The sequence below is a fragment of the Schistocerca cancellata genome, chromosome 9, assembly GCF_023864275.1.
Source record: "Schistocerca cancellata isolate TAMUIC-IGC-003103 chromosome 9, iqSchCanc2.1, whole genome shotgun sequence".
Taxonomy (NCBI): domain Eukaryota; kingdom Metazoa; phylum Arthropoda; class Insecta; order Orthoptera; family Acrididae; genus Schistocerca; species Schistocerca cancellata.
This window is the reverse complement of record NC_064634.1, coordinates 319,024,018-319,048,883: the sequence shown is the minus strand read 5'-3', so window position 1 is coordinate 319,048,883 and position 24,866 is coordinate 319,024,018. Positions and strand designations below refer to the sequence as shown.

Sequence of the window (24,866 nt, the reverse complement as noted above, 5' to 3'; positions counted from 1 at the left end):
TGGGAGACGGAATGGCATAACCTCAGTACGCACAAGCTTGCGTGCCATTAAGGAAACTATGAATGTGTGGAAGACCTCTGTGCGCGCCTCTTGCAGGGACTTTATGGTTCTTTGTCGGCTCCGCATTGGCCATACTAGGCCGACACATGGTTACCTCCTCTGTCATGAGGACCCACCTTGGTGTTGCTGTGGCTCACGAACGACGGTCGTCCATCTTTTGCTGGACTGCTCACTTTTGACCGCTCTGCAGCTGCCTTTTAATTTTCCCAGCACCCTACCTTTGGTGTTCGGTGGCAAAGCCTCAACAGCAGCTTTAGTTTCATGTTTCATTTGTGAGGCTGAGTTTTATCATTTGCTCTAGTTTTATCATTTGCTCTAAGTTTTAGCACATGTCCTTTGTCCCTGTGTGTCCCCCACCCTAGTGCTTTCAGGGTGGAGGTTTTAAAGTGTTTCAGAGTGGCTGGCTTTTCCTTTTTTACTCTCATGGTCAGCCAGCCATAGTAACCTGCTTTCTTGTTTTAACCTCTTCTACCTGTTTCTTGCGTCTTTGTGGTTTTCTTGTCCCCTTTTGTCCATTTAAGTGTTTGCTGCCCTTCAGTCGTTGTTCTGGTTTTTCCTTTCACTCTGTTTTGTGTTGTAAGTCTCATTATCTTATTCTCACCCTTGTGGCATTGTTTCCTTCGGAACAAGGGACTGATGACCTCGTAGTTTGGTCCCTTCCTCCCTCTTTTAAACCAACCAACCAACCAACCAACCATAAATCAATATCTTCACTGTGTGATAGTGATGGTAATATTACTGATGATAGTGGCTCTACAGCGGAGTTACTAAATACATTTTTCTGAAAGTCTTTCACCAAGTGGTGCAAAGTAAACATTCCAGAATTCAAATCAAGAGGAGCTGACAACATGAGTAACTTTGGAAGTAGATACACTTGATGTAGCGAAGCAGTCCAAATCACTTAATAAACAAAAGACTTCTGGTTCAGATTGTATACCAGTTAAATTCCTTTCAGAGTATGCTGATATGATAGTTCCATACTTAGCAGTTTTGTATAACCGTTCACTTGATTGAAGATCCGTACCTGAAAAATTGCACGGGTCACACCATTACACAAGAAAGGAAGTAAGAATAATACTCCATATTACAGACCCAAAGCACTTATGTTGATTTGCAGTAGGATTTTAGAACACATACTGTGTTTGAACATTACAAATTACTTCGAAGAAAAATATTGATTGACGCATAGTCAGCAAGAATTGGAAAATATTGTTCTTGTGTTCTTTATTCTCATGAACAATATATTTCTAAAATTCCAAAAGGCTTTTCATATGGATGATCAAAAGTGATTTGTAATCTGGTTGCATGCCTATGAAGTATCATCTCACTGTGCTACTGGATTTATGATTTCCTGTCAGAAAGGACTCAGTTCGTAGTAGTTGATGAAAGTCATCATGAAAAACACAGATGATACTGTGCATTCTCCGTGGGTGTGTTATAAGCCCTCTGCTTTAACTAATCTATATAAATGATTCAGAAGGCAGTCTGAGCAACTGTCTTAGATTGTTTGCAGTTAGCGCTGTCATTTAAAGTCATCAGAAGATAAAAACAAAGAGAACTGTATGATGCGAAAAGTGGCAGTTGACTCTAAGTTATGAGAAGTATGAGGTTGTCCACATGAGTACTAATCAGAGTACATTCATTTTATGTTCACTCCATTCTTCGGATATTTACACTTATTTACCCATTGGGAACATTTTCTTTACTTAAGACATTTTACGATAGCTGTCTTAAAACTTCCATCATAAAATTCTGCAGTCTCTCTCTCTCTCTCTCTCTCTCTCTCTCTCTCTCTCTCTCTCTCTCTCCCCCCCCCCCCCCCCCCCCTCAAAAATTTCTTTCGCCGACCAAATTGAAACAATTTTGGGCCAGATCTGGCCTATGGGCCACCAGTTGCCCACCCATGACTTGGAAGATTCAGCAGGTTCACTAAAGAGGCTGCCGACACAACACTTATCCATACCATGCTAGAGTATTGCTATGGAATATGGGATCCTTCCCATATAGGACTGACAAAGGACATTGAGAAAGTTCTAAGGAGGACAACTCGTTTTGTATTACTGTGAATTAGGGGAGAGAGTGTCACAGATATGATACACGAGTTGGGGTGGCTGTCATTAAAACAAAGGCTTTTTTATTGCAAGAGCTTTTCATGAAATTTCAGTCACCAATTTTCTCTTCTGAACACAAAAATTTTTTGTTAACATCTACCTATGAAGGGAAAAATGATCATCATAATAAAATAATAGAAAATGGAGCTCTCACAGAAAGATTTAAGTGTTTATTTTTACCATGCGCTGTTCAGCGAAAGTGGAACAGTAGAGAAATAGTGTGAAGAAATAGTGTGTATTGCAGGGTAGTCATGCTGATGTAGACAGGTTTTGCACCTAAGCCAACCACAGGAGAATGACCCTTGGAGTACAGGATTGGCAACAGTCATGGGATAGGGATAGGGATGGATAAAGATATTTTGTAGGTTGGGTGTGTGGCGGAACACTACTTTGGGTGATGGGGGTAGGATTCTGGGTTGGATATCCCTAATCTGAAGGTACGATGAGAAGTTGTCAAAGCCCTGGTGAAGGATGTGGTTGAGCTTTTCATGGTCAGGTTGATACTGGGTGAGCAGGGGAGTGCTTGTTTCTGACTGGTTCATAGATTTATTGGTGTCAGAGCAGGAGATGGCACAGGGGTTCTGTTTATGGATGAGTTGGGTACGGTAATTTCTGTCAGTAAAGTTCCCATTGAGGTTGTGGTATATTTAGACAACTCCTTTCTATTGCAAATACCATAGCATCCACAGGTGGCAAGGCTGTAAGGTGATTACATTCTGAATTGGGATGGGTGACAGTTGTCAAAGTGGGTCTACTGGTGGTTGATGTGCTTGATGTGAAAAGAAATGTTTTTGGAGCCATCTGAGAGGTAGGGATGTGGCTTGTTGAGTTGAGAAGGACCAAGTGGAATGGATTTGGATTAAGTGTTTAGGTTATGGAGGAAAGAGCAGAGGTTATCATTGTCATGAATCCAGATTGTGAAAATGTTATCAGTGAATCTGAAACAGGCAAGGGGTTGTAGGCGTAGACTGGATATGGATGATTCCTCCAGATGGCCCACAAATAAGATAGCCTAAGATGGTGCCCATGGCAGTAACACAAATTCTTTTATAGATTTGTCAGGATGAGGTTGATCAGGAGATTAAAAAGAGGTGGTAAGTTTGGTATCAGGGCAATGCTGAGGAGGTAGTGTACCATGGCCACAAAACCACTGACACGGGGGATGTTGGTGTAAAAGTACGTCACAAGCATGATGATTGACAAGGAGTCTGGTGATAACAAAACAGGAACTGTGGAGAGATGCCAATGGCAGCAAGCAGTGTCTTCCATGCAGGACAGGAGATTCTGGGTATTAGTTTGGAGATGGCCAACAAAGTGAGAAGTTTGTTCTGTGGGAGCATTGTACCCAGCCACAATGGGGTGACGAGTAGACACACCTGTGGGGAACAGGTGAAAGGTAGGAGTGTTAGGGTGAGGGGGGGGGGGGGGGGATGGTGTAGCTGGTGCAAGGAGGAGATGGATTTGGGTGCCAGGTTTTGGGATTGACCTAAGGCCTTGAGGAGCTACTAGAAGTATAGTTGGTATACTGGCATGGGATCACAGTCATAAGGTTTGTATACGGCGGTGTCGAAAGTTGACAGAGACCCCTCAGACACACAGTCATTACGATCTGTGTCCACTCTGGTGGTACTTTTGTCTATGAGTCAGATGATAGGAACTGAATTGGTTGTAGGGTTACAGACAGCTATGTGATTCGATAGAAACAATGTTTGACTCACTGGGGGGGATTTAGGAAAGGAAGGTGAGGCCAGATTGGACGTAAGGAATTCAAGAAATATTATCAGGGGATGACTGGATAGAAGAGAGGAGGATTTTGTCGTATGGAAATATTACCAGTGAATGACTGGATAGAAGAGAGAAGAATTTGGTTATATGGAGGTTGTAACTATTTTAAATAGGGTTCTGTTGGGGATTTTGGTTGGCCATTGTCAGTGGGATGTGTGACGAAGAAAATTCCACATCAGAGAATGAGTAAAGGAAAGAAGGCCCTGTACAAGTCCAGCATGGTTAAACTTCAGTTTTGGGCTAACGATGAGGCCTTTAGAAAGTATTGAGACTGCTGCAGGGGTCAGAGTTTTGGCAGAAAGGTTGAAAGCAGTGTTATGGGATGAATGTTTAGATGCAGTGTGTCTCTTGAGGAAGTTTTTGGGGATGTGCAAGGCAGAGTAAGTCAGCAAGGCATAGTCAGGGAGCTTACCCCTCCTTTACTTATGTCTTTTTGTAATCCCTCCCCACTTCCTCAGCACAGGCAAGTGCTTTCAGTCACCAATAGTCCATAATCGGTCTTGCTATAATCGTGAAAGTGTATTGGGTTTCTGTATGGTAGTGGGTGTGAATTTTGTGTACTTTTACTAGGAAAAGAGCAAGAGCTCAAAGGGCAGTGTGAATACAATTTTCTGTTAAGTGTTCATTTTCTGTTAAGTGTTCCTGTGCTCCACACATCAGCCCACTACAAGTGAGTGGTTGCCTCTCCTTTATTTTATGTATTGTTCCATCCAGCAATTTCACTTAACGTTATAAATCTGTAATGTTACTTCAGAGCTCAGGCTAGAAGTAACAAGTGACAATTAATTAGAGACAGTAGAAAATTAATTAACTTTGTCACATAAAGAATTTGATATTTAGTCATAGCATGTATATGGGTATAGTGATGGCTGTTAGCTATCTTTTACTGTTCATAGGCCCAATTTTACATTGTTGGTTGATATGAAGTGAAACAGTGAGAAAAATTGTTTTATATTGAGAAAAGAGCCTACCAAATATAACAAGACTGAATGTGGACCTAGATGACCCCAAATATGGAAAGAGGAGTAGAAGGAATGTGTTAAACAGTGGTTAAGTCCAGGAGGATGCTGGGATCCGAGGATGTGTCGGCAGGCAAGTTCCCGTCTCTGAGAGTATAGGTGGTATAGAATGGGAGGATTCAAATAGACCATATAGTGTAGCAGGCATCAGGCCTCCTGAATCATTCTGTAGAGCATGTTCAGCAAGTAGGTACTAGGTGTCTCCTCAGTGTGGACAGTTTTTATGTCTATTCATGCACTCATTCAATCAACTTCTGGTCATTCCTACATAAAACACATTGCAGTGGACATAAGGTACCTAATAAACCTGTGTGGCTTCACAACGTGCTCTGACTGGTGGGGCTGGAGTAGGTTTTACAGTGGAAACATTTGCAAGGATTGGTCAGATGGTGAGAGGAGGATATTGCCTGGAAGATTTATTTGCAAAAGAGGTCTGTGGGATAGCAACAGGAGTGGAAAACCTGGGGGGTAAGTTATTGGTGTTGGTGTAACAGGATCCGATGGCGATGAAGGTACGTTTGCTATGGTTGTCTAGACTGTAAGAAATGGAGTATTGGATATGATAATGGTGGCTCGTGTCAGAGTATAAATTTTGTTGCTTGTTGTGGTTGTATGTTTTATGTCAGATCAGAAGGTCTTTGTGATGGTGATGGATTGGAGGTACTGGTCAGCTAAGTCTGAGATGCATTCTTTGGGAGCCTTGAAGCCAACTATGGGCTGGCTGGGATGATAGTTCGTGTATTTTTGGATGCAAGCAAAGGGTGAGGGTGTATGAATCTGAAGGGTTAAGGAATTCTACTTCAGTAGAGTTAAGTCCATGTGATGGGCCTATGATTTTAAGGATTTTCTGCAGCTTACTCAGGGTGGAAGGAATGGGAACATTAGGAATATCGTTTTATGTCGAGCTGTGAGATGTCCAAGAGCTGATGGTGCCCTTCTGTCATATACTACTTAATCATGTACTTCGTATCAATAGGGGAGCCCTTGACTGCAGGGAGAGTGATGATAGAGCATTTTCTTACTTCAGATCACAGATAGGTTGGAACTCAGTTTGAGTAAGGATTGTGATTTCAGTGATATTTATCATGAGGGATTCAGAATCAGTGCTGGAAGTGCGGAATTACTGAAATGCCTGGAAAGGATGGTTTTGGGGAAGACTCCATTTGGGATTTGGGTAGGAACTGTTCAAGACAGGGTGGAGTGCTCATTCTGTTGGTTGTAGGTTGGGATTGGGTGGTGAAGTGGTATTTCCTGTTCAAATTACAGGTGAATGAGAGGAGATCTTATAGGGCAGTGTTGTTAAATTTGAGTGTAGGACTTTTCTTTGGAAAGGACAAATGTCTCAGGATTGAAGAGGTATCTGGATGAGAGGTTAAGGATGGGATGGAGGCCTGTGATTATGAAGCATTGGAGTTTGTGTAGGATAGTATTTGGGTTTCGGGGTTTGAGGTTTGGGGGGGAGGGGGGGGGGGAGGTTTTGGGAGTGGGAGGTTTAGATAATAGGGAATGCTAGGCTGGTTGGCTAGAAGGGAATGGGGAGGGGGGGTGGGGTAGATAGCTATTGTTGGCAGTTTCGTGGGTGATAGTTGTGGGACAGGAGCACCTCTGTTGAGGTATTTCACCTCAGACTGGACAGCTTTCTTAGGCAGTATTAAGCATTTTGTTCAGGGTTGTGGTTGATGTCAAGGACTACAAGTGGCTAAACTAAACTAATCAGTCTGGGATTTAGGGAGGCAGTAGCAGAATGATGGATTGGAGCCAGAAATGAGGACATTCAGTCTGATGTCTTCAGGAGCGATATATAAGGTTAAGCAGGACTAGAGGAAAAATATATGGGCCTGTTATTTGGTTATGGCAAGAGTGTGTTTGTGGGAGGAATGTAGGTGTTGAGGTATTGGTTTAGTGAGTATGATGAGATTGGTGAAAAAGTGTCTGAGACTGATGAAGTCTTTCACAGTTGTGATAAACTTCTACCTGTGGTGTCGTTTTAGTTGTCCAGCCAAGTTGTTGATTCCATTTTTATACATGACATTTTGATGATCAACCCAGTCATCTTCACTGCACTGCAAGCTGCATTGCTATGCTTACTCGTTGTCTGGACTCCAACCAGTCAGGTTGCAATACCAGCAAGTACACACAACAACACAGCTAGCAGCACCTGAAGATGATGATTGGGTCGCTTGTCAAAATATTGAAGAAAAAAAAGGGGGGGTCAACAAATCTGATTACCAGTGTGCCTCCAGGCGTTCAGCAGTCACTCAGAGGAAACCTGAGAGATCGTAGTCTTTCTCCAACAAAATGTGTTTTCTTTATTTTAAAGCACTGTAAGAATTGTAATTTCTCTTGCAGCTTTTATAAGAAAGCCCAAAAGCAATTTGTACACTTCCACTGGACATGGCAAGTTGATGTTACTCAAGAGTTCCTTTAAGGCGCCAAAGACACCTTATCAGTACCTCATTGAGTTTGAATGAGGTCATGTAGGAGGGCTACGAGAAGCTGGATGTTCCTTCTGTGATGTTGCAGAAAGTCTTGGCAGGAATGCTGCCTCTGTACACGATTGCTGGTAGTGATGGTCATGGGAATGTACGGTAGTGAAGAAACAAACTCCGGATGGCCACGTGGCACTATCAAGAGGGACGACTATCATGTTTGGCATATGGCTCTGGTGCACAGTGCTGCATCTACAGCAGAAATTTGAGCAAAGTCGTCACCACAGTGACACAACAAACTGTTATGAATTGGTTACTTCAAGGACAGCTCCGAGCAAGATGCCCTATAGCATGCATTCCACTGACTCTGAACCACTGCCATTTTGCAGTTTGTGTTGTCAAGCAAGAGGTCATTGGAGAACAGGATGGAGGTCTGTAGCATTTTCTGATGATGAAAGCTGGTTCTGTCGCAGTGCCACTGATGGCAGTGTGTTGGTTAGGAGTAGGCCAGTTGAGGGCCTGCAACCACCTTTCTGCCTGCTAGACATGCTGGACCTACACATGGAGTTGCGGTCTGGGATGCATTTTTTTGTGACAGCAAGAGCACACTCAGGGTTATCTCATGCACCCTGACTGTAAATTTGTATGTCAGTCTGGTGATTTGATCTATTGTGCTGCCATTCATGAACAGTTTTCCAGGGTGGTTTTACTACTGGATAATCTTTGCCCACATACTGCTGTCATAACCAAGCATGCTCTACAGTGTGTCAACATGCTACCTTGACCCATTCAATCACCAGAACACATATGGAACATAACTGGAAGAAAGCTCCAGCATGCTTCACAAACAACAGTAGCCATCCCTGTATTGACTGACCAAGTGCAACATGTATGGAAAAATCCATTCCACAAACTGGCGTCAGACAGGCACTGGTACAACATAATGCTTGCAAATTTGCGTGCTTGCATTCAACACTCTGGCGGTGACCCTGGCAATGAATGTAGCCCCATTTCACATTTGCAATGGCTTATCTAGCACCTACATTAACCTGTGATCTTGCAATGTTAACCTCTTGAATATGTTACCTAGAAAAATGCAGTCCTGAAGTTTGATTACTGTACATTAATTATTTTTGGTGTTGCAATTTTATTTCCATTAGTGTATTTTTGACAGTGCACTATGTATGTTTTTTGTCCCCCAAGTTTATTTTCCTTGTCAGTTGTCAGTTTTTCATCATATCCAACATGTCTCAACACAGCATTTAAATATACATTTGCATTATTTAGCTGAATGAAGTTTTTAATTATGCACAGAAACAACAAAGTTGTGCTTCTGCTGTTTCACTTAACAATCGTCATGATTGTGTGGAATGCATTTGTTCATTAGTTCACTATTTTTCTGCCATTTATGGATACAGCTATGTGTCTGTAGCTTTTTCATGAGCTTTTCGGGTGGTGGTTTTTTTTCTTTTTTTTTTTTTGGGGGGGGGGGGCGCTTAAAGATGTACTTTGCCTTATTGGTGTGGGGGATTAAGATGGTGTGGAAGGAATGGAGTGGGACAATGGGTGGATTAGGATTACTGATTGGGTAGGCAATTGAAGGCCTAGTGATGTTAGGTAAGTAGGAGATGCTGCTTTGATGTTCAGAAGAGAAGGGGATGGTATTCATCTGCTGATATTTAATTAGTCTAAATAAAATTTGTTAGATAATGGTTAACCATTAGCAGTTTTTTTGTGTAACTCCTTTTTTATCTATCTCCCTGTGTTGGCCACTATTGTCTAGTTTCATCAGCTTCACATGTATTTCTTTGTAATGTGATGATGGTTTTCTTGCTAAAGATTTTATTGGAAAAAATTACATTCTGCCTATGGAGGAGACAGATTGAAGAATTACACACATCTTCTAATTTTAAACACAGTCAAATTTATAATAAGATAAAATCATTAACAGTTTTTATCTTATATTGGCCATCTTTAGATTCTTTATGTATTCAATAAGAAGATAGCCACTGTATGCCCAGCACCACTAATAATTATCATATTATAAACATGGTTGTGCCCAAAATAAAAAGAAGTGTACCTGTTCTATTATTCATATTAATTTATGCTAACTGAACAAGTTAAGTGATAATGAACATTTCATAACACATTGATGAAGTACACCATAAAATAAATTGCTTTTGCTGGTGGGAACGTGGTACTTGCTAATCAGTGTGTGTCATTGCACATTTGTTCCTGTTCATGCTGACTACAGCAAGGTTAGAAATGGCCTCAGTAGTAGTAATACACACACTTGTGGTAAATTATGAGTTCTGCAGAGTGGACAAATAATTAAATGAATTTTAATATATTAAAGCTTTATTCAAGGTATTTACTGCAGCAGTTTACAAGGGAAGCTGTTTAGGTATAATGTGGGAGTCCTTGCGCTAGAATTATGAGGGTTGAATGAAAAGTAATGCCTCCACCTTCATTAAATGGTTTTGGATGGGAATATTTTAATAAATCAAATACAGAAATAATCCTTAGAATGTGATCTTTAACTACCAATATTCACTTTTCCACATAATTACCAGCCAGTTGGATACGTTGCTGCCAACAATGAACAAATTTTCTGAAGCTGTTACAGAAGAAGTTGACACTCTGTTTCCGCAACCACAGTCTCACAATTCTCTCAACGTCTTTATGAGAACCATAATAATGTCCCCGCGGATCATATTTCATTATCGGGGAAAGATGGAAGTCAGACAGTGCTAAATCTGGACTGTATGGAGGATGCTGTAGGGTGGTGGGATTCAGTATCTGAAGTTCTGCTGTAGTGGCACATGAAGTGTGTGGTTTGGCACTGTCATGCTGCAGGAAAACATTTCCCTTTTCCTTTCGGACCCTTCTTAGACGTTTCAGAATTCACAGTGTTGTGATGTAACGCTCTGATTTTATTGTTGTTACACTATCAAGGAAATCAACATGGAAAACACTAGCTGCATCCCAGGACACTGTGGCCATGATTTTTCCAGCTGAGGGCTGTGTCTTGACTTTCTTTCTCTGGGACTAGTCTTTGTGTCGATATTCCATAGACTGACGTTTCGTCTCTGGGGTAGTAATGGTGTACCCACATTTCGTTTCCTGTCATAATTGAATGGAGAAAGAGGCTACGGAACAAGCCAGTACCTGCCGCATACCAATGCTGCCAACTGTGGAAGAGTTACGAAGGTGGAGGCATTACTTTTCAGTCAACCCTCGTACTTCTATAGAAATTTAGAACTTCAAAATGGACTTTGAGAGGGTGGAGGAATGTGGTGATAGAGTACTTTCTAGTTAACAATCAAAAGATGCTCAGTAGGTAAAGCTGTCTTGTTATTGATATAATCTGAATTTCCTGTTTAAGCATAAGAAGTGCAGTTTAAAAAATTGATGCTGCTGACCTTAACGAAACTGCAGCCACATCCACAGAAATATGACAAAGACTCTCAAACTATCGGTACAATCTGCATCCCCTCCTGAACAGTGTAATTAGATGTTCTGTGTAGTAACACACAGGCTCTCGTATCGGTATGGGAACTGTGGTGCTACATTATGCCACGGACTTAATTCTGAAATATGACTCCTTAACTTTCTCTTGCAACTTATGGAGATTGGTCGAAAAGCATACCCTGAATGCTGAATGATTTTTGAGGCTCAGTAGTATTGAGGTCCTGTGACCTGGGTTGCCACGCAATTGTACTGATGTCTGTGGAGTGTGCTTTAAGCCATTCTGATACAATATGGAATTGTTGTGGTGGTACATTCTGTTTTTGAAGTTTCAGGTTGTCTGCTGGATGCCATAGGTGAACTAACAATTACACACTATCGGGTGGCAGAGTCCTGTACTGATAAATGATGCCAGATGGCGGGATATATATCTGAGGTTTCATTTTATCCTATTATAACATCTTTGATCCAAGAATGCCTTTATCTTCTTACCTGAGAAGTGTTTTATTGGTAAATAGGATACATAGCCTCATATCAGTTTTGAAATATTCATTTCCTGACATCAAGAATGTTCTAAATTGTTACTGTGTTTCATCAGGCCAGTTGACCTTCCTCCATGCTTCACAAGTGCAGTTGTGGAGTTTCTGTCCCCACATTAATTTGATGGTGAGCAGCGTACATGTGTGTTGTGGCTTTTGCACCATCGTACCAATGAGGTGGCTCTGAATGATGTAGTGGTGCACCAGTTGTTGTTGAATTTGCTGCTGGTTTGTATTCTGTTACAGTCCACAATAGTTGACAGTGGCCCTAGTCAACACGTTGTTGCCCATGGAAGTTGATTCAGGGGGTAGTGGTGTTTTCCTAACCAAGGAACTTAAGGTACACCCATGGCTAGCAGTATTTGAAAAGTTCAGTGCTTGCATGACATCAGAGAAGGAGTGTCTCATGAATTGAACAACTGTGATTTGCTGATAATCACACGTCTTACCTTCCTTGTGCTGAACTGTCATACTATAAGCAAGTATAATGTTTGGTAGTATCCTGACCCCACTGATGAGATGTTGCGGTGGTAAGAACTGAAGTTGTATTCAGGATAGCAACAGTTCAAATCCCTGTTCACCCATCCACATTTAGATTTCCTATGATTTCCCTAAATCTGTTAAGGGTAATTAAAGAATGCTTCCTGTGGAAGGGAATGGCTCATTTCCTTTCCCAAACTGATCTTGTGCTTTGTATTTATTAGCCTCGTTGTTGATGCAATGTTTAACACTAATCTTCCATCGAATTCAGCACCTATCCTTAATTCGTTTGCTCGTGAATGTACATTGATATGTGACTGAAAGAGAGTACTTACAGAAAATGTTTTCCTCGTGAAATCCACATGAATTAGTTACCTGTTGTGCATATTACAGAAAAACCTACTGCCAGTGCCTCTTTTTTAATGCACTGTCATTTCTGTGAAACACTAATACAGTCACAATAATTGTATAGCCTGTGGGCAGTTTACCTCACGATGGGCAGTCGTGTGAACTCTGCTTGTGCAGGGATGTCTCTGGATGAACTAACCTATTAGCATTCCATTGATAGACAGACTCATACACACAAATCATAAATGTAATTGTACTTAGCAACAAAAAGAAAATTTCTCTCACCTCAAGCTCAAGCAGGCCTTTCTTATCTTATTTCTGCCTTCAATAAATATTGATGTTCCATCATTACTTATACTTGTGTTAAGTTTGCAAGCTATACCTTGAACATAAGCAGTTATTTTGATGTAAAGTTTAAAAATCCACTGTTTCTCATACGTAGAGGGGGATTTAGCAATAACCAGTGGTACTGTATGGAGACAGTGAAACAACAAAGCACAAACTATGTATTTATGAGGTGGTAATGGGTACACATACAGGGTTTTTTTGCTCAATGGAGACAAATTGTGAGAAATGATCCCTAAGAGCCCGAGGAGCGAAAAAGAGTATATGGACATAATGGCCAGAAATATGTCCCCAATGTACTTGATGTTATAAAAGATTTTTGTCCATGTAGGTTTCAGTGATTGAAAGCACACATGAGAACATGCCAAGCAAGTGGGCTATATACTCAAGAGGCTAGCGAGTTGGCACACCATCATGTAGTAGCCTCATATACCCTTCATACCATCGAAGACATGCCTTCCGGCAGGGAAGCCAGGGTCGCATGCCCCGCCTGCTCACCTGTGAAACATTGCAGAACGATGACTGGATTGAGGCTGAACTAGTTCTGATAGTTCACTTTCAGCATACTGTGGGGATTCTCCGTATCCCACAGGTAGGTGTTCTGAAAGTTTCCAATACTGCCCCTTGTAATAGTAGCCTCATCTGCGAACAAGATGGATGACAGAAATCCCACCAGTATTGCCCTCGCAACAAACCAACGATAAAACTGACACTTTGGAGGAAAGATTGTAGGTAATAAGGCCTGCACCTGTTCAAAGTGATAATACAAAGTGTGACATTTGTTGTGAAGAAAGTTCCACATGGTCATCTGACTTATCCATGCTGCTGGACTTGCTGCCCAATGCTGATACCAGGGTTACTGTCAGAGATCATCTCCATCTTCAAGTGAGTGTACCTCGCTTGGAGAGCATTTCCAGCCATATGTCCATATGACCTTTTTTGCTCCCTATCCTCTCAGAAATCATTTCCTGAAGTTTTTCCATATTTATCAAAATCATTCTGTGTACACTGATGTGACAAAAGTCACATGACAGTGAAACACACACACATACAGATGGCAGTAGTATCACTCACCCGAGGTACAAAAGGGCAGTGTATTGGCAGAGCTATCATTTGCACTCAGGTGATTCATGTGAAAAAATGCTCAATGTGATTGTGGCCGCATGACAGGAATTAAGACTTTGAACGTGGAGCTAGGCGCGTGGGATTTTCCATTTTGGAAGTCATTAGTAATTAAATATTAGAGATACACAGCATCAAGAGTGTGCCAAGAATACCAAATTTCAGACATTACATCTCATCGTCGACAATGCAGTGGCTGACGGCTTTCACCTAATGACCAAGAACAGAGGTGTTTGCATAGAGTTGTCAGTGCTAATGGTCAAGCACTACTGTTTAAAATAAGTGCAGAAATCAATCTGGGATGTATGACAAATGTATTCATTAGGACAGTGCAGGGAAACTTAGTGTTAATGGTATATGGCAGCAGACAACTGACACTAGTGCCTTTGCTAACAGCACGACATTGCCTGCAGTACCTCTCCTGGGCTTGTGATCATACTGGTTGTATCCTATACAACTTGACAACGATGGTGTAATCATATAAGTCCCGATTTCAGTTGGTAAGAGCTGATGATAGGGTTAGTGTGTGCTGCAGACCTCATGAAACCATGTACCCAAGTTGTCAACAAGGCACTGTGCGAGCTGCTGGTGGCTCCATAATGGTGTGGGCTGTGTTTGTATGGAATGGACAGGATTCTCTGGTCCAACTAAAGTGACCATTGGCTGGAAATGGTTACGTTTGGCTACTTGGAGACCATTTGCAGCCATTTGTAGACTTTATGTTCCCAAAGAATTTTTATAAATGATGATGCTGGGCCTCAATTGTTTGTGACTTGTTTGGAGAACATTATGGACAACTAGAGCGAATGATTCAGACATCCGTGTTGCCCGACATGAATTGTTTTGAACATTTATGGTTGGTTTGTGCACAAACTCCTGCACTGACAACACTTTGGCAATTATGGATGGCTATAGAGGTAATATGGCTCAATATTTCTGTAGGGGACTTCTGGCAACTTGTTGAGCCCATGTCATATCAAGTTGCTGCATTACACCGGGCAAAAGGAGGTCCAACATGATATTAGGAGGTATCCCATGACTTTGGTCACCTCACACACACACACACACACACACACACACACACACACACACACACGCAGGTTCCAGTATCTAGACATGTGAATGCTATTATTACATAGACAGGGTCCTGCCTTCTCTAATATTTCCAGTCTTGAGTTGGTGGGTGACGAGAAACCAGAAGGCTCATCTAGAACAGCACTGCACACAAATTCAAGTTCCAGTCTGATGCAGTTTTAACTTGTCACAGACCTTCAGTCTACTAATTTATAGATTGCATAGGTGATAATTTATAGTTCCATTCTCCTCAGGAATAAAATATTGCATTGTCTTTTGTAGAATGATTGGTGCTGGATGAGTTAACCAGCCACCATAGAAGTGTTTTGACTTTCAGGTGCATTAATATATAGTTAGTGTCTTGGGAATTTTTATGATTGTGATGTTTGACTGCAGGAATGAAGAAGAAAACTGTTGAATGTAAGATATCTATTTTAGTTATGAAAGTAATTACAATGTGGAGTTCTTATTTAGTTATATATTTTGTAAATGATATTTATTGGTGTAGAACTATTAGTAATTAAGGTTTTTTAATTGTTTTTGTAGTGGTGCTCCTGTTGATGGCAACAGTCAATGCATTGAGCCAGTTCGTCCTGTTCGGAGACAGTATCAGAGGACTAATTCATCACGCTCACGCTCACAGCAAACCACAACTAAGAAGTCCTTGCCAGTCACACAACCACAAATACAGAAGCAAATTCTGGACAATGCATTTATTCGCAAGCAAGTATTAGCTGCATTATCGCAGCACCAACCTCAACAACAGAATCAAACCAGACAACAAAATCAACTACAACCCCAGAATCAATCTCAGCAACAGAGTCAACTGCAGCCACAGAATCAACCCCAGCAGCAGAATCAGATTCAGGCGCAGAATCAGATTCAGGCGCAGAATCAGATTCAGGCGCAGAATCAGATTCAGGCGCAGAATCAGATTCAGGCGCAGAATCAGCTTCAGGCGCAGAATCAGCTTCAGGCACAGAATCAGCTTCAGCCACATCAGTCCCAGAACCTAACCCTGTCTCGCATTCAGCATCAATCTCTTCTGCAGCATCAACCTCTGCCCCAAACCCCATCACAACCTCAACCTCAACCTCAAGCCCAAACCCAACCCCAGCCTCAACCACAACCCCAGCCTCAAGTGCAACCCCAGCCTCAAGTGCAACCCCAGCCTCAAGTGCAACCCCAGCCTCAAGTGCAACCCCAGCCTCAACCCCAACCCCAAACCCAACCCCAACCGCAACCTCCACCCCAACCTCCACCTCAAACCCTACTCCAAACCCATCCTCATCCTCAATCACAAACCCAGACTCAACCCCAACTCCAAATTCAAGCCCAAGCCCAACCTGAGTCCCAGTCACAAAACCAATCTCAACCTCATATTCAAGTCCAAGTTTCACAACAGTCACAACTACAACTGCAACTTCAACCTCAGACCCAATCTCAACCTGTTTCACATCAGCAGCCTCCAGTGCAGCATCAGTCTCAGTGCCAACAGCAGCAACAGATATCATTACAGCCACAACTGCAGCATCAGTTACAGCAGCAGCAGCAGCAGCAGCAGCAGCAACAACAACAACAACAACAACATTCGCAGGAGCCAAAACACTTGCAACAGCAGCTGCACTCAAACTGCCTGAAGCAACAACCACAGAAGCAGGATTCAAAGCAGACAAAGAGACAGCCACAGAAGCAATCACAAAAACAGCAGCAGCCACATACTCCTCGGAAACGCTCAAACACTAAGCCAAAGCAACCCAAGACTCCTCAGAAACACCATGTGCAAGTTCAAGCCCAGCAGCAGCCTCGTACGGAACAGCAACTGATCATCCATCTCTCTAACAATGAAAAACGGCTGTATAAGTTTTCTGTGGCTCCAGGACATCAGCTTACTATACCGCAAATGCTTGAGCAGGTGAGTTGTATGTTAATGTATATTATTTAACAGTTCACTACCCCAGACACTGAAATTTCTATTTGGTTTCATTTCCTCATTGTTGTTGTCCATATGATTGGCATGTTGAACAAACAGTGTATTAACAATTACCACTGAATAATGGTTTTTCACTCTGATGAGGACATGATGAGCTTTGAAACACTTCTGTACATTTTAGCATTCTTTTGGAATGATGTCAGTATTATCACAGTATTTTGCAGCTAGTTATATTCTTCAGAAAATTGCATTTTGAATTAAAAAATTCGCTGTCGTAGGCTGACACTGTTACCCATTGCCTCTGTTGCTACAGGAAATGCAGAATGAAACGGGCATACGGGTTAAACTTCATCAGTTTCTTCGTATTTGTGATATTAATTGGTGGTGATACATTTAATTCTATGGATATTATTCAAGCCATTGAGCAGCAACGTATTTTCAGAGTTAGCTACGTGCGCACATATGTGCATGATGCACATATTCATCAATGTTTCTTATCAGAGGGTATCGTGCTGTTACCATCTTCAGAGGCACTCGGTTATCTTGAAGTCTTACGGGCCAAACAACCATGTTTTCTTGGGCTATACTGTTTACACAGACAGGCATTTGCAGAGATTGAACATTTTTAAGCTTCTTTGTTTGGCTACATTTGATTGCACAGTGCTTTTTGTTAGTTGTCATTAGTTATGCAATACAACAACAATATGTAATGTAACACCTTGTCTCGTTACCCTAAGCTTATCCACGATAACACTATGCTAGCACATAGAATGTCATGTCAAAACTGCTAAATGATAGAGAACGTGAAACAACATTTATATAAACAAGCACTCCAACATAACTGGTGCGTCCCAAGAGATGACCATTGGTCAGTTGATTTAAATGGTGGGAAGTAGAAGCACATAAGAAGAGAAGCCATCACTTCTGCACCTCTGCCAGAAGGAAATGAACCAATTGTAGTTACTTTTCGGACAGACCCTGCACATTTCCAAGTAAGTTTATTCCTTCTCTGTGAAGGAAAGTAATACTGACTAGGAAGTGTCCTAATTATTGCTTCAGTTTATGTCCATGCTGAGTATGTGAATAGCTCCCTCTCCTTCAATCTGAAGTAAATTGCAGCACAGTACTGCTCTCATACACACACGTACGTGCGCGCACCCTGCTTGTCAGAGAAGTACAGTGCTCAGCGTTTTGTTTACATACCTCTTTGCTATTCATCAAATTCCCTTAAACTGACAAAATATCCAGAAGTATATTCAGTCAAGCCAACAGGCCAAGATGGGCATGCTAATAAAATATGGGCTGTGCGCAAGGGGTACATCAGAAGCATAAGGAAAACAGAGGCAAATATTTATACAGGGCTATTACAAATGATTGAAGCGATTTCATAAATTCACTGTAGCTGGATTCATTGACATATGGTCACGACACACTACAGATACGTAGAAAAACTCATAAAGTTTTGTTCGGCTGAAGCCGCACTTCAGGTTTCTGCCGCCAGAACGCTCGAGAGCGCAGTGAGACAAAATGGCAACAGGAGCCGAGAAAGCGTATGTCGTGCTTGAAATGCACTCACATCAGTCAGTCATAACAGTGCAACGACACCTCAGGATGAAGTTCAACAAAGATCCACCAACTGCTAACTCCATTCGGCGATGGTATGCGCAGTTTAAAGCTTCTGGATGCCTCTGTAAGGGGAAATCAACGGGTCGGCCTGCAGTGAGCGAAAAAACGGTTAAACGCGTGCGGGCAAGTTTCACGCGTAGCCCGCGGAAGTCGACGAATAAGGCAAGCAGGGAGCTAAACATACCACAGCCGACGGTTTGGAAAATCTTACGGAAAAGGCTAAAGCAGAAGCCTTACCGTTTACAATTGCTACAAGCCCTGACACCCAATGACAAAGTCAAACGCTTTGAATTTTCGGCGCGGTTGCAACAGCTCATGGAAGAGGATGCGTTCAGTGCGAAACTTGTTTTCAGTGATGAAGCAACTTTTTTTCTTAATGGTGAAGTGAACAGACACAATGTGCGAATCTGGGCGGTAGAGAATCCTCACGCATTCGTGCAGCAAATTCACAATTTACCAAAAGTTAACGTGTTTTGTGCAATCTCACGGTTTAAAGTTTACGGCCCCTTTTTCTTCTGCGAAAAAAACGTTACAGGACACGTGTATCTGGACATGCTTGGAAAATTGGCTCATGCCGCAACTGGAGACCGACAGCGCCGACTTCATCTTTCAACAGGATGGTGCTCCACCGCACTTCCATCATGATGTTCGACATTTCTTAAACAGGAGATTGGAAAACCGGTGGATCGGTCGTGGTGGAGATCATGATCAGCAATTCATGTCATGGCCTCTACGCTCACCTGACTTAACCCCATGCGATTTCTTTCTGTGGGGTTATGTGAAAGATTCAGTGATTAAACCTCCTCTACCAAGAAACGTGCCAGAACTGCGAGCTCGCACCAACGATGCTTTCGAACTCATTGATGGGGACATGCTGCGCCGAGTGTGGGAGGAACTTGATTATCGGCTTGATGTCTGCCGAATCACTAAAGGGGCACATATCGAACATTTGTGAATGCCTAAAAAAACTTTTTGAATTTTTGTATGTGTGTGCAAAGCATTGTGAAAATATCTCAAATAATAAAGTTATTGTAGAGCTGTGAAATCGCTTCAATCATTTGTAATAACCCTGTATTATGCTATTTGATTAGACAACACCATCTCTACTTTGACCACATCATTCAGACTATTTATTAAATTTTGTATAAATGAGTTATATTTGCCATTTTTGTTTTCTTCAATATAACACATTATTTGTGAACATAACAGGAAAATGTTAGTGGACTTCAAACACCACCACGTGTTTCCATCAGATGTGATAAGGATAGCAGGAAATACAGAATTGGAAAAAAGTGACAAATCTCTACACAAATTTACAGTGAACTTGTTGAACCAGTTTCTGATTTTTTTATGTTTTCAGTATTTAGAGAGAACACGAGAAGCAAAACAGTCTATTAAACGTGCAATCAAAAATGCATATCTTAAGAGCTATGAGTACTTCTTCAGTAGAAGAGACATGATCCACAGTAGCAAAGATGGACAAGTATTCATAGCTCTTAAGGCATGCATGCCCATGTTTACTAGACTTTTTTACTTCTAGTTTTGTGTACTTTCAGTTGTATACCTTTACGCCTTTATGATACACCCTGCAGAACTTTTAAAACAATATTTCTGGCATGTCTCACCAAATAGTCGATGTAGTGAGTCATTGACAGTCACATAAACAGACTGAAAATTTGGCTAGCTTTCAGACTGATGTGTCAGTAGCTGAGGTGGCCAATAACAGACTGATATCTACAAAAAGGTAATACACAATAAGTTGATTTACAGTATGTTGTTGTTGTGGTCTTCAGTCCTGAGACTGGTTTGATGCAGCTCTCCATGCTACTCTATCCTGTGCAAGCTTCTTCATCTCCCAGTATCTACTGCAACCTACATCCTTCTGAATCTGCTTAGTGTATTCATCTCTTGGTCTCCCTCTACGATTTTTACCCTCCACACTGCCCTCCAATGCTAAATTTGTGATCCCTTGATGCCTCAAAACATGTCCTACCAACCGATCCCTTCTTCTAGTCAAGTTGTGCCACAAACTTCTCTTCTCCCCAATCCTATTCAATACCTCCTCATTAGTTACGTGATCTACCCACCTTATCTTCAGCATTCTTCTGTAGCACCACATTTCGAAAGCTTCTATTCTCTTCTTGTCCAAACTAGTTATCGTCCATGTTTCACTTCCATACATGGCTACACTCCATACAAATACTTTCAGAAACGACTTCCTGACACTTAAATCTATACTCGATGTTAACAAATTCCTCTTCTTGAGAAACGCTTTCCTTGCCATTGCCAGTCTACATTTTATATCCTCTCTACTTCGACCATCATCGGTTATTTTACTCCCTAAATAACAAAACTCCTTTACTACTTTAAGTGTCTCATTTCCTAATCTAATTCCCTCAGCATCACCCGACTTAATTTGACTACATTCCATTATCCTCGTTTTGCCTTTGTTGATGTTCATCTTATATCCTCCTTTCAAGACACTGTCCATTCCGTTCAACTGCTCTTCCAAGTCCTTTGCTGTCTCTGACAGAATTACAATGTCATCGGCGAACCTCAAAGTTTTTACTTCTTCTCCATGAATTTTAATACCTACTCCGAATTTTTCTTTTGTTTCCTTTACTGCTTGCTCAATATACAGATTGAATAACATCGGGGAGAGGCTACAACCCTGTCTTACTCCTTTCCCAACCACTGCTTCCCTTTCATGCCCCTCGACTCTTATAACTGCCATCTGATTTCTGTACAAATTGTAAATAGCCTTTCGCTCCCTGTATTTTACCCCTGCCACCTTCAGAATTTGAAAGAGAGTATTCCAGTCAACATTGTCAAAAGCTTTCTCTAAGTCTACAAACGCTAGAAACGTAGGTTTGCCTTTCCTTAATCTTTCTTCTAAGATAAGTCGTAAGGTCAGTATTGCCTCACGTGTTCCAACATTTCTACGGAATCCAAACTGATCTTCCCCGAGGTCGGCTTCTACCAGTTTTTCCATTCGTCTGTAAAGAATTCGCGTTAGTATTTTGCAGCTGTGACTTATTAAACTGATAGTTCGGTAATTTTCACATCTGTCAACACCTGCTTTCTTTGGGATTGGAATTATTATATTCTTCTTGAAGTCTGAGGGTATTTTGCCTGTCTCATACATCGTGCTCACCAGATGGTAGAGTTTTGTCATGACTGGCTCTCCCGAGGCCATCAGTAGTTCAAATGGAATGTTGTCTACTCCTGGGGCCTTGTTGCGACTCAGGTCTTTCAGTGCTCTGTCAAACTCTTCACGCAGTATCTTATCTCCCATTTCGTCTTCATCTACATCCTCTTCCATTTCCATAATATTGTCCTCCAGTACATCGCCCTTGTGTAAACCCTCTATATACTCCTTCCACCTTTCTGCCTTCCCTTCTTTGCTTAGAACTGGGTTGCCATCTGAGCTCTTGATATTCATACAAGTGGTTCTCTTCTCTCCAAAGGTCTCTTTAATTTTCCTGTAGGCAGTATCTATCTTACCCCTAGTGAGACAAGCCTCTACATCCTTACATTTGTCCTCTAGCCATCCCTGCTTAGCCATTTTGCACTTCCTGTCGATTTCATTTTTGAGACGTCTGTATTCCTTTTTGCCTGCTTCATTTACTGCATTTTTGTATTTTCTCCTTTCATCAATTAAATTCAATATTTCTTCTGTTACCCAAGGATTTCTATTAGCCCTCGTCTTTTTACCTACTTGATCCTCTGCTGCCTTCACTACTTCATCCCTCAGAGCTACCCATTCTTCTTCTACTGTATTTCTTTCCCCCATTCCTGTCAATTGTTCCCTTATGCTCTCCCTGAAACTCTCTACAACCTCTGGTTCTTTCAGTTTATCCAGATCCCATCTCCTTAAATTCCCACCTTTTTGCAGTTTCTTCAGTTTCAATCTGCAGTTCATAACCAATAGATTGTGGTCAGAATCCACATCTGCCCCAGGAAATGTCTTACAATTTAAAACCTGGTTCCTAAATCTCTGTCTTACCATTATATAATCTCTCACATACCTTTTAGTATCTCCGGGATTCTTCCATGTATACAACCTTCTTTTATGATTCTTGAACCACGTGTTAGCTATGATTAGTTATGCTCTGTGCAAAATTCTAACAGACGAGCTTCCTCTTTCATTTCTCACCCCCAATCCATATTCACCTACTATGTTCCTTCTCTCCCTTTTCCTACTGACGAATTCCAGTCACCCATGACTATTAAATTTTCGTCTCCTTTCACTACCTGCATAATTTCTTTTATCTCGTCATACATTCATCTATTTCTTCATCATCTGCAGAGGTAGTTGGCATATAAACTTGTACTACTGTAGTAGGCATGGGCTTTGTGGTCTATCTTGGCCACAATAATGCGTTCACTATGCTGTTTGTAGTAGCTAACCCGCACTTCTATTTTTTTTATTCATTATTAAACCTACTCCTGCATTACCCCTATTTGATTTTGTAATTATAACCCTGTAATCACCTGACAAAAAGTCTTGTTCCTCCTGCCACCGAACTTCACTAATTCCCACTATATCTAACTTTAACCTATCCATTTCCCTTTTTAAATTTTCTAACCTACCTGCCCGATTAAGGGATCTGACATTCCACGCTCCGATCCGTAGAACACCAGTTTTCTTTCTCCTGATAACGACGTCCTCACTGAGTAGTCCCCCGCCCGGAGATCCGAATGGTGGGACTATTTTACCTCCGGAATATTTTACCCAAGAGGACGCCAATCATCATTTAATCATACAGTAGAGCTGCATGTCCTCGGGAAAAATTACGGCTGTAGTTTCCCCTTGCTTTCAGCCGTTCGGGTACCAGGCAGCAACAGCAAGGCCGGTTTAGGTTAATGTTACCAAGGCCAGATCAGTCAATCATCCAGACTGTTGCCCCTGCAACTACTGAAAAGGCTGCTGCCCCTCTTCAGGAACCCACATGTTTGTCTGGCCTCTCAACAGATACCCCTCCGTTGTGGTTGCACCTACGGTACGGCCATCTGTATCGCTGAGGCACGCAAGCCTCCCCACCAGCGGCAAGGTCCATGGTTCATGGGGGGGGATTTACAAAGCCCTGGTCAAGGATATGGTTCAGTTGTTTCAGTCCAGGATGATACTGGGTGGTGATCGGATATTCTCTTTTGTGCTTATTCTTGGGGTAGGTGTGAGGATTGTGTGTGTGTGAGGAAATAGTGCAGACTGTCTGTGGATTAAGTTTGGAGAATAGTGCCTGTACGTGAATGCTTACAGTATGTACAGTTAATAAATGAGGGGTACATAACTTTGTATAACTGTAGGTCCTTCTGTGGTGATGAGTTATCTACAGTGAGAGTAATGTTAAATGAAACAAGTTTACTGTTAACCAGTCACTGGTAACAGTAAACTTGTTGTTTCAATTAATGCCAATAACAGTCATGGTAAAGCCTAACCTAAAATGTTCACAGTTATAGAGAGTAATGTTCTCAACATTAACAAAGAGGTAGTCCGAATGCTGATACACACTCTTAAGTCATTGACACTTAATAATGTTTAGTGGTATCATGCTACATCAATATATTTTCCCTCACTGCATCTTCCATACCATTATTGCTAAGTCTGGAACATCACTGAATCAGGGTGACGCTCTGAATTACGGCTGCTTGAAAAAGACATACTGGCCAATCAGTTCATGTGAACCTGTGTCCTTCTGGTGGCATGTATGCAAGGCACCACCCATCGCAGAACAGTGAGCAATGGAAGAGCAACTTTGGCCTCTGGTAAGAGGTTTACAGATTAACTTTTTTGAGCTAGAGTATAACGTTTACATACACCCCCCCCCCCCCCCCCAAACACACACACACACACACACACACACACACACACACACACACATTGTGCTTATTGAATTCACCTGCTCAGGCTGCAGTCAGCTGCATTGTGCCTATGAACAGTCTAGAAGAAACTTTCTGGTTCACTGATGTCTACATGATCTGTAGCCAGGGCCAAGATACCCTATCCTCATTCCTGTATAGCTTCAATGCCTGATCTCCTATGTTCACTTCACTTGATCCTCCTCAACCCAACCCAGCACCTTCCAGGATGTTGACCTCCACCTCCCTAATGGCTTCATCCATGCTATCTATATGAAGTACACTAACTGTCAATAGTACCTACATTTTGATAGCTGTCATTCCCTCCACATCAAACAGTCACTTCCATATACTCTGGCAACTCACAGACTGTGCATCTGCAGTGACAAGAATTCTCTTGCCCAGTATGCTGAAGATCTTACTAAAGCATTCACGTACAGGCATCTATTCTCCAAACTTAATCACAGACAGTCTGCACCTATTTCCTCACACACCACACAATCCTCACACCTACCCCAAGAATAAGCCCACAAAAGAGAATATCCATCATCACCCAGTATCATCCTGGACTGAAACAACTGAACCATATCCTTGACCAGGGCTTTGTAATTATTTATCATCATGCCCACTAATGAAGAACATCCTACCCACAATCCTCCTAATCC

The 24,866-nt window shown here is 41.8% G+C and overlaps 1 protein-coding gene across 1 annotated transcript in view; it reads left to right on the top strand.

Moving 5' to 3' along the window:
- LOC126101386 (putative mediator of RNA polymerase II transcription subunit 26) overlaps nt 1-24,866 on the top strand; it is a 139,467-nt gene that overhangs the window by 102,301 nt on the left and 12,300 nt on the right. The window contains exons 5-6 of the mRNA XM_049912051.1: nt 15,327-15,782; nt 15,832-16,251. Coding sequence (XP_049768008.1) covers nt 15,327-15,782; nt 15,832-16,251 — 876 coding nt within the window. The remainder of the gene's footprint in view (nt 1-15,326; nt 15,783-15,831; nt 16,252-24,866) is intronic.